This window comes from Onychostoma macrolepis, chromosome 16, assembly GCF_012432095.1.
Source record: "Onychostoma macrolepis isolate SWU-2019 chromosome 16, ASM1243209v1, whole genome shotgun sequence".
Classification (NCBI taxonomy): domain Eukaryota; kingdom Metazoa; phylum Chordata; class Actinopteri; order Cypriniformes; family Cyprinidae; genus Onychostoma; species Onychostoma macrolepis.
Window position 1 is genome coordinate 31063447 of NC_081170.1, and position 10992 is coordinate 31074438.

The 10992-nt window shown below is 35.7% G+C and overlaps 1 protein-coding gene across 3 annotated transcripts in view; it reads left to right on the forward strand.

Moving 5' to 3' along the window:
- The window catches only part of grik2 (glutamate receptor, ionotropic, kainate 2), a 228797-nt gene extending 222043 nt beyond the window's left edge, over positions 1-6754 (forward strand). For 2 of the 3 annotated variants that reach the window (XM_058746765.1, XM_058746764.1), the window contains one exon: positions 4261-6754. In XM_058746765.1, the coding sequence (XP_058602748.1) occupies positions 4261-4425 (165 nt within the window). In that variant the 3' untranslated portion in view covers positions 4426-6754. Of the gene's footprint in view, positions 1-171; positions 2909-4260 lie in introns of those variants that run through there. The other variant, XM_058746766.1, reaches the window with a different exon arrangement.
- The last annotated feature ends 4238 nt before the right edge of the window (positions 6755-10992 follow it).

Sequence of the window (10992 nt, forward strand, 5' to 3'; positions counted from 1 at the left end):
GGGGTATTGTGGGTAATATAAGCCAGTCAGATGAGTTCAACTGATGCCTCTGAGTATGAAAGAATCTGTTACAGATCAATGCAAACAATATTAATTCTGTCTAAAATTGGCTTTAATGTTGTGGTGCTGAGAGCAAAGCGTGAGGTATATTTCACTGGTGATATTTTACAGACAGTGCCTGTGTCTGGAGAGCAAACAGTCCTTCTTGATGTAAGTCTCTGAAGACAGAAGGGCTTGGGCTTTACTTGCTCAAATGGCCGCCATTGTGTCATCTCGCCTCAACAGATGTGTTGTTCTTTCTCCATATCCACTTCACTCGTATACTTGATCTACTGAGCCATCGAATGCTTGAAGTGTACAGTCAATAATGCGATAGTAAAAAAAAAAAAACTCCAGTTCTTTCACTCACATTTTTCTTCTCACTTCACAAATATAATGTTGAAGCACACACATGCTCTCACAGAATTTATTGGCAATTAAAATTCTACTAATGAGCTGTGAATTCACTTACTAGACTAAAGGTTTGCTTGATAGTCTTTTATTCTTTATTTTTTCTATTATTATTAACTTCCCTTTCCAGTTGATGCTGTTACTGTTTAATCCATGCAGCCTTATCTTCAAGGGTGTTTTCTCTTGAAAATGCCACTTGAGTGGCTGAACTAAGTACACAGTTCTCTTTGCATTTACACTGTCCTATTAGAATGTTATTAATCAGTTTTAATATATGTGCCATAATTTCTCTACTGAGCCTTCATTTTTGGAACTGAATTTTTTTTGTCATTTAAGTCAGAATGGCACTTTGTCTGTAATTGCCACACAAATATAATCATTTCAACTCATCACATTTGCTTTACTTTAATATGGGAGGCCATAATGGCCCAGTGGCTAAATAAAATGAAGTTGTCATGCCGTGTGTTCACATTGCACATTGCAATGCAGCAAACTGCATTGTGAACACATAATTGGTCCAAGTTTGGTTATCTTTAAAGATATTTTAGTTTGTTTGAAGCATTGGCATATGAGCTCAAACATTTGCACTCTAAATATGGATAACCTAGATTGTCTTACAATGACAGTATCAACCTGCCAGCTTAAGTATTTTCCCAAAAACCACAGCTCCGTTTATTCACTCTCAGTGGAAAAAGTGTCTCTTATACTCATCTCGGATTCATTGTATCGATCTTTCTAAGTGCTTTTGTTTATTTGCTGTAAGTCATCATATTGACATTCACAAATATTCTGGCAATGCGTTATTTTGCTGCCTGATCCTTGTTTAATGATTACATTGACATGATAAGCCTACCGGCCAATGATACTGAGCATCAATCTAAAGCCAAGGTTGGGAGTGCCTTTCTATATAGAGATGTACAGAAAGAACAAGACATATGGTTCTTTGCATTTCTTTTAAGTTTGTTAACTACTATGTAAATGATGGTAATGATCTCGATGAAAGTTATTATAAAGTATTACTGAGAAAATCTAGCTTTTTTACATTGGGGTTTCCTGGGTTGGCTGCAAGTCTGGGGTGTGTTTTCCAAAAGAATAGTTAGCCAGTGGTCGAAATTTCCAACACTATCAAACATTGGCAAACAATATCGCAAAGTTGTGTTGCTGGAACTGCAGCTTTTAACCTGTGGTAAGAAGCATAGTTTCTTGTTAGTATGGCATATGGAATAGATCATGCTCTTGAGCAAATAAGTTTCATTCCATACATATACAAATTTCATTATATGCATATGCATTTTAGTGTGTTAAGAGAAGAGTGTGCATCTCATTGGGAAACCTGGAGTGATGTAAGGAAACACACAAAATAAGGGAGAAAAAAAACAAAAAAGTGAAGCAGTCCTCAGATGCCATGTTTATTATTTACAGCAATATTCTGGCATTGATTTGATCCTAAAAGTTCCAGATGATTGGTTTTGTTCGAATTTTAATTCAATACATAGCAATGTTATAAAAAAAAGGAAAAAACATAAAAAAACAACACGCTTGAGAATATTTAAAACAGGTATCAAATCTTGTGACTGAAAATGATAGAGAGGCAATTAAAGTATTTTTTTTACAAGATTTGCACTGCTGTCCTTTGTTCAGTATTCTCTTACACTATTCTGCAGAAGGAAGAAAAAAACAAAAAACAAACATCATATGGCTATGCCTCTTGCTCCTCAGCAGCGCACTCCTCCAGAAATTTGCATTTTATAATTGCCTCTATTTTGTAAGATTAGGAAAGAGCCAACAGTCTGACCAACAATCTTATTGCTTTAGATAAAAAAATAAAAATAAAATAAAAAAATGTATAAATGGTTCTAACATAATGTGATGTAGATTTCCTGCCACCAGAAAAGAAACACAAAAACAGATTTAGTTAGATCTTGTTAAACTCATTTACATTGGTAATAAAAGTTCACGGGTTCAACATCAGAATGGTGTATCATTTTAGCAAATACATCAAATATTGCATGAGAACTGCAACATATTTTGTAGAATTGTTCATGGTTTCTTTATGTATTTTATGAAGATTTGTTCAGTGCACCTTTATTTTGATAGTGTATGCTCAAGATCACACATACACAGAGGCACATATAAATTCATGTTTAAATAAAAGGATTACTATAATGTTCCTGCTTCTCGTTTTCCTTTTTTTGCACATTTTACATGAATATTCTTAACCCATTTCTTCCACCTCTGCTTTCTGCTGCTGAATGTCAGTTTACTAAAGTATACCTGTAACCTCGCTCCTGAAAATCCCCACTGTCCATACATACATATCTTAATGCATTAACACATTTACTCTTTTTGTTTTATATGTTGATCTTATATATCCAGTTTGTCATTGACACAAATTTTTCTGATCATGCTGTTGGATCCAATGAAAAATAAATAAATACATACATACATGCATACACACACATACATACATATACATAAAATACTGTTTAAGGGTTAGCCTTTGAAAACTAGGTGTCACACTATTTGTATTTATAATTTTGGTAAGACTTTACTTAAAACCTTTATGTATAATGCATTGTATTCATATTATACATTTTAATGCATTATATATTTTTTTCAGTATTATTTGTTGATCTGTCTGTCATGTGTTTTGATTATACTTTCTAAAGGTGCATGAATAGATGAATAGATAATGACTAGATAAGTATTATAATTGTAGTTATAATTATTCATGAGATCATGCAGTGCATTATAACATGCATTACAATGCAAAATTAATGCATTTAAACTACTTTTATTGTGCATTACATTGAAAGGCTTTAAGTAAAGTGTTACTGTCCTTTTTTCTTCTTCAACTGAGTACATTGGAGAAAATGAGGGAAGAGTCAGTATTTGTCCTGTTGCGATCAACAGCATGATGTACAAAGATCCTAACTTCTGTTTAACCCAGAATCTCATCTGTGTGGCTGAATTTGTCAAATTTGAAGCATCAATTATTAAAGTTTGTGCCAGTAATCATAAGCTAGTTGCTAATGTTCTGTTATTGGCTGTTGTGGAGGATGTCGCTATGAAGAAGGCAGATCATTGGGTAAGAACACTCTGATTGGAATGCCTAACAAGCACCTTATTATTTCATATCTTCACATCTCTCACAAACATATCTGTAATGAAAATGCTGTAAATAAAGCCAGATTGTTCACAAAAGCACAAAGCATTTCCTGTGAGCCGCAAGATGAAATTATTCACAACACAAACTGCATAGGCAATTTGTACCTTTAGTCAGAATGAATGTGTTTATTTTTAATCATTTCCAAGATTCCAACAAATCTGAATAAGTCATACGACTTTATAAAGGCTGTGGGTGCTGAATAATGTCTGTTAATTATTTCTCAAAAGGAAGAGCAGGATGACAATCACACGTTGGCTTGCTTCACCGTTACACAGCCGGAAATCTCACCGTTTGCTTCTTGTTTGGAGAATGGGGGGTTGTTTAATTGGCCATACGGTTATACAGGATTTGAATCTGAGGGAAAATAATACGCATCAATAAATCATGCAGCATCCTGGCAGGAGGAAGCAAGGTGAAATCTGCCACAGAGAAATCGCTTTAGTTATGATGCTCGTGTTGTGCATCCACACGGACACCAGCATAATCATTCCATCCCGTCTCCATTTCCACCTTTCACCCCCCCGCTATCCATCACTGACCCCCTGTCCTCCACCTTTCCAGGAGCCGAGAGCCAGTTTGTGTGTGTTTGTGTGTCAGAAGTGAAGGGACATCCAATCAGCTGTGTTCTTCTGTCCGCACAGAGATCCTTCTGCAGCGCCATGGTGGACGAGCTTCGGGTTTCCCTCAAGTGCCAGCGCCGGCTCAAACACAAGCCGCAGCCGCCCGTCATGGTCAAAACGGATGAAGTCATCAACATGCACACCTTCAATGACCGAAGACTGCCAGGCAAAGAGACCATGGCTTAAAACAGACACCAGCTCGCTCTTTCTTGAGCTTGGAAAAGGAAACTTCGCGGGGAGAAATTTGGGCGGGGAGGAGGTCGGTTTTCTACACGGGGAAGGGATCTAAATGTCATTTCAAACAATTAGTTACTGAAACCAACAGCAGAAACTGAAACATATTTCCTGTGGAAATAACTTGAATCTGGGCAAAATTTTAGTTACCTCATCGCTCCAGATCACCACCAGAGCAAAGACTGACCGGTGCCAGCGTTCAGGGTAACTTTTAGCAGGAAATACACACACACACACACACACACACACAGCTAGATGAGTGTGATGGAGGGAGGTTTGTCTGCTCATTACGCTCATATTACTTTAGGTTTGATGACACACTTGGCTGTTGTCCATCCACAGAGAGCAGAGAGTCCTTTAGAGAGAATGAGGAGACGCGTCTTGACAAATATGGAAGCAAAAGAAGGACAGGTTTTTAATACGTACAGTACCTGTGCTACTTTTAGGAGCAACATTTAAAAAAAATAATAAAAAAAGTACTCGGAAACAATCAGTTTGCAGCACTCTTTGCTGAGCGCCACAGCAATATCACTGAAATCATTCAGCGTGTTTCTCACCCACACTCACAAGCAATGGAAGCAGGACAGAGCAACAGGCAATATACCACTTTAATTTCTTTGCATTTTGGGGCCCCTGCTGAGCGTCGCAGTGACTAAGCGTGAATCTCACAAAAACGTGTTTGACCCAAAACACATTTTTACCCCATAAAATGATGGAATACATTTTTTTTTTTTTTCCAGGACCATTGCATTTTTTTATTTTAAGCTTATTTAACACATTGCACAACTGAATATTTTCTGTCCAAATTTGCATTACACTAAAAAAACAACTTTTTGTTCTTTTATTTACAATGAAAATATCTAAACATTCTTGAAATAAGATGCTTTTATTGGAGAAGCAAAATTTCATAAGATAAGGCTTAAATTTTCCGTGCATTTTTAAAATCATTATTATTATTGTTTTTTTGTTGTTTTAAATGTGAACCTCTCAACTTTTAAATGTAGTACCGTAATGCATTTTACACTTATTAGTGATTCTCATTACAGTATGTTATATTCTAGAGAATATACAGAATCTATTCATCAGTAAGTATAAATTAAACAGTACAACAAATGATAAAAACAAAAAAGTATTTTTATATATTACAGTATTTATTTATTTTTTATTTTTTTGTCATGAACTGTCATGAACAATAATATCACAAAGAATAAAAGTAATGGTCCTAAATTGGATTCTAAATAAATGGATATTCATTTCTTTAATTTTTATTTGAGCTGAAATATTACCTGCTAATAAAATTAACACATTTCATGAGATTCATCTGAAAACCTCTCCAAAAATTGGATGAGTGAACTCAAAACAAATTCCAACTATTGCGTTGCATTTATTCAAGCATTTATCAGTTGATTTACAAATGTTTTCTTTTTTCTTTCTTTCTTCCTTTCTATGATGGTCACAGCAACTTTGAACACACATAGCTGAAATGTAATATTTCATGTCTGTATTTTTTTTTTTAATAACCTCATTTCATTTCAGGTTAATGTTTGTACTTTGTGAATTTGATTTCAGAAAAAGAATCCTCATGTAAACTTGTGCAAATGTAAGATTTCTATAAAAAATAATAAGGTGTTTTGTACAATTAAAGAATATCAACATTTTGTAATAATTTTTATCAACACAATCATTGGCATCTCTCTCTTGATACGGGGGTGGCCGCCCTGTGGAATCCCCACACCAGAACTTAAGGTCGCGATGGCCCCTGGGACCGATGCGCTTCCGCATGGATGAGCCCCATGTGACAGAACACATCCAGGATCACATCACCTGGCCTCCATGAGGATGAGTTTGGGCCAGGGTTCATGATAGGCGCACACAGGACGGGGGAAGTGCCGAGCATGCCTGGTAGTGTTTATGTGACAAACACACACATTTTGGACAGATCCTATTTTTATCATGTAAAGGAATCATATTTAAAGAAAGATATTTTTACTTGAGATAAATAGAAACGAGAAAACTGATTCAGAAGTGTGATATATACATATATATATACAAAGTGAAGAGGACTGCTAATATGCTTCATATTCAATGCCCCCGGTTTCTAATAGACTGCTAGAACTCAGTGACGAGACGTTGTGTGTAAATGGTTTCAAATGGATAAGATGTATTTAAAGATTTTTCAGATACAAACTAATTTTGACCATATTGTGAAAACAAAATGAAGTGCACACAGTTTCCTGTCTGAAGTTGATGCACAAGTTTAAAGGAAGTAATTAAAAAAAGTCAGCACACTTGCTTGTGGTCTCTTTATTTTTCCTTAAATATATAACATATATAAACATGTTTTTCCTTATAATGACCTCAAGGACATCCCTAGTAAATTACTACTTCTGCACAACTGAAGTGCATTAAATATATATATATATATATATATATATATATATATATATATATATATATATATATATATATATATATATATATATATATTACCATACATATTTAGTTTATTAGCCTAGTTACAATTTGGTGAATTTTATTTATTTTTAATTTTTAATTTTTAATTTTTAATTTAATAAATTATTTTTTTAATTTTTAATTTTTTATAATTTCAACTTTCCTTCAGATCGATCAATCAATCAATCAATCAATCAATCAATCAATCAATCAATCAATCAATCAATCAATCAGTCAGTCAGTCAGTCAGTCAGTCAGTCAGTCAGTCAGTCAGTCAGTCTGTCTGTCTGAATGTCTAATGATAGGATGTCCTAATGGTAGGATGTCCTATCAAACTTGCAGAGGTACTTCACGAAAGGTAAGCTAAACTTCAAGTTAAAAGTATTCATAATATGTTGGACCTTTCATTGAAAGTAGTCTCACCTGGTGAGATGTGAATTCACGTTGATAGACCTGTAAGAGCTGTGTTTGTGATGTTTGAATTGCAGGAAGCATGAGGTTTGTAAAGATTGTTTGAAAATATACTTTATTTTTGTAGTTCCACTAGGCTACAATAGTAGTGCAGAAATTGCCTAGCTTAGCTTTAATGGGCACTTTAAAAATGCTGTTGAGCAGTCCACAAGTGTCCTCCAATGACCTTTCAACTCACTTTTTGTTGTAAATTAACATTAATAATTTATTTCACCAAATGGTTCATTAATACAAGACAATTCAGTTACCTGTAAATATACAAATTCAGTTAAAATCTAGGAAAGGGTACCACTTTCTCTTAGGTGGCCTTAACTTCTATGCATTTACATTTCAATTAATAATTTTATACAATGCACTTATTGTGTTTATGAATGTTTTAACATTTTTACTATTAAAAAAAATAAAATAAATACCTGCATGCAATTACATCTCTAATTAATTTCTGTAATTACATTTATAATTACACTGTTGACCCATCCCGTACACCTTAACCGACATGTAACTTAAACCTACCCATACCACCAAACCTTTTCCTAACCTTATCTGTATCCCACCTCAGTAGCAGCAAAAATGTTTTACAATGCAATATGAACACAATAAGTACTAAGGGTTACACTTTATTTTAAGGTGTCCTTGTTACAGTGTAATTATACATTTAAGTACTAAGTAATATTAATTAACTACATGTACTTACTATATGGTTAGGGTTAGGATTAGGGTTTGGCTTAGTGTTACTCGCATGCAATTATGCATAATTTATTGTTATTATAATAAGTACAAGGACACCTTAAAATAAAGTCTTACCATACTAAGTAATAAGTAATAAAATAATGTACTTGCATAGTAGTTAAGGCCACCTAATATAAAGTGGGACCTAGGAAAGTCTTAAAATATCATCATTTGAAACATGACATAGTCATGTCCATTTACATGCTCATTAAAACTGCTAGTGGATAAATAGGATTTGACCTGATGATGAGAAGAATGCCAAGGGACAAAGCTGACTTGTGAGGTCTAGATTTGTTCTGTTCTCGCATCCACTATGATAATTAGCCAATTAATTCTATGTGGCATGTAGGTTTGTTATCAGCTGCTGAGTTTTCCATTTGCCCTGCCGGAAGTGTGAAGATTAGCGACCAGCTAAACCCACCTTGTGTGAAAGCATCAATCTGATAATGGAATTGCTGGACACACACACACGCACACACACACGAACATGCATGCACAAACAGAGAAAACAGAAAGACAGAAAGTGATAAAGTGACGGTCTGCTGAAAGCTAACTCTAGTCTTGTGGATCCATCCATATTTTTCTGCACAAATATATTTTCTGACATTGAAAAATTTAAAGTGCTTTAACAAGCTAGTTTTCAGTAGTAAATATTAGTAAATAGTAACATGTCAGTGCAAATAAAAAGTGCAGCATAAATGGCTGCCCACTGCTCCGGGTGTGTGTGTGTGTCTACTACCGAGTATGGGTCACCATACTTGGCCACACGTCACGTCCTTTCCTTTCCTCTAAATGCTAATGAGCTCTGCTCGCTCCGCCCCTCTCTTCTGTGGGGTGACGAGCAGACTGTAAACTTCAGCCGCGAAACTTGCTAACTAGCATACACAGCTCACCCAGGGTGGGTCTAAGGAAAGACAGCCTTGTCAATCAACTATTATGGGTTAATGTACATGTAGTTAATTAATATTCCTCAAATTAATAATTACACTGTTACAAGGACACCTTCAAATAAAGTGTAACACAAATGTTTAAATTGCACTGACTTATGGATTCCGTAAAGCGGTTAACAACTGAAAAACTCATAGTAGGTCTCTCCTAAAAGCAGTATGTGTTACATTTAAAATTCTGTTTCTTCTATAGAGAAAATTAATGGACAATTTACCACCAACTGTTGAGTTCCATCAAACCACCTCTGACTCCAAACTTTGTAGTTATGCTGTGAAAACTTCCCCATGTGGCAACTAAGCCCAGTTTCTCCTATATTTCTTGTAAAACACATCAATCCCAACAGCACAAAAGCAGCACAGGGTTAGGTCGCGGGGACAGAAAGTGACACAAATGTTGATTCTTTCCTGAATCCCAAGACATCAGTGCTACAGACATAATCCCAAATTACACTTGAGCTAGGTCCTCCCAAACCCCATGGGGCGTGACAGATTACGCTAAACCTGTCCCACACAAGCCTAATGGGGCATGACCAGATTACCTACAGCTGAGTGCCACTCCAGCTAGAGCTCCAGAGACACAAAACCCACAGTCATTGTCACACTGAAAACCAGAGGTGGGAAGGGATGACGACTGTTGCCAGGAGACGGGTAAATAGCTTTGAAAATGTAAAGAAATCCAAGTATGATTTCTGTAAAATTTCCCTTTTTGCATTGGTCTTAAAACACCTGAGGATCAGAGATGCATGACTTGAAAGGCAAGTTGGTGAAGATGCTTTGAAATTCAACCTTTAGAAAAAAGTAAATATTCACAGAATCACAGGGAGCCATTGCTCTCTGACAGTAGCAGGTGCACCATATTACATTTCTTGGTTTCTGTCTTATATCTAGTAGTAGATGTGTACCCCAAAATTGATCATCCTTCCGTGGCGCTTTATGAGTTTCAGTGTGTGATCACGATTGCTCTGCACTTGCATTTTCATTGTTCTGTATTTTTGCTGCAGATATGAATGAAAATGAAGCCTTGAATAATATTTCTATTTTTGTGTCAAAATTAACCAAGGGTTGCATCCTTCTGTGGGACAAACTTATGCTGTGTTCCTACTACTACAAAATGTAGCCCTGTGAGCATGTCTACAGAATAAGAAATGTGTAAAAAGAGACTTCCTGTGCAGGTGCAGTAAATTAATGAGTGGCACGGGTGGTATCATGCTCAGTTTTCTAGCTTTATTTTAGAAACAAGGCAAGTGACTACTGTCTTTATGAATGGGTTACAGAATCATTGACTCACTTGAGTCGTTCAAAAACGTGGATTCATTCAGTAACGAAACACCGCTGTGTTGCTCGGAGACACAAAACAGTTCTGCTGTGGCTTTGATTGGAACTATTTTCGTCAGTGAAATTGAGCAAAAACAGTTTATTGTGTCTAAACTGTAAGTCACTTAATTTTAAGTTTTATTGAACTACTATTGTATAAAATCACATTGCAATCGTGTTGAAACATTTTGTTTGTGCAATTTTGTGTACCTAAATCATATATTATTTTTTTACTACCGCAGTATGTATCTATACGTTTCTATGAGTGCTGTTGCACTCTTTTGTTTTCTGCACGAGTCTCTCTCACACACTCACTCAGGCTGTGCTAGCCTCATCTGGTACAACACAAATACTTTATCAATCACTGTAAGTGTGACGTCAAAACAGACCGGCTTGGAACCGGCAATCTGGGCCGATAATGCAGAAAACCGACTAATTCCAGTCCCTGGCCGGTCGATCGGTGCAGCTCTAGTTCACACATAAGAATATTGTTTCAAAGCACATTGTTGTTACGGTGTTTTACCAATAAACGCACGATGAAGGAGTGTAAACAAAACAGTCTTGTAATAAAAATCCAAACAAGAAACACAGATAATCCAGGAGC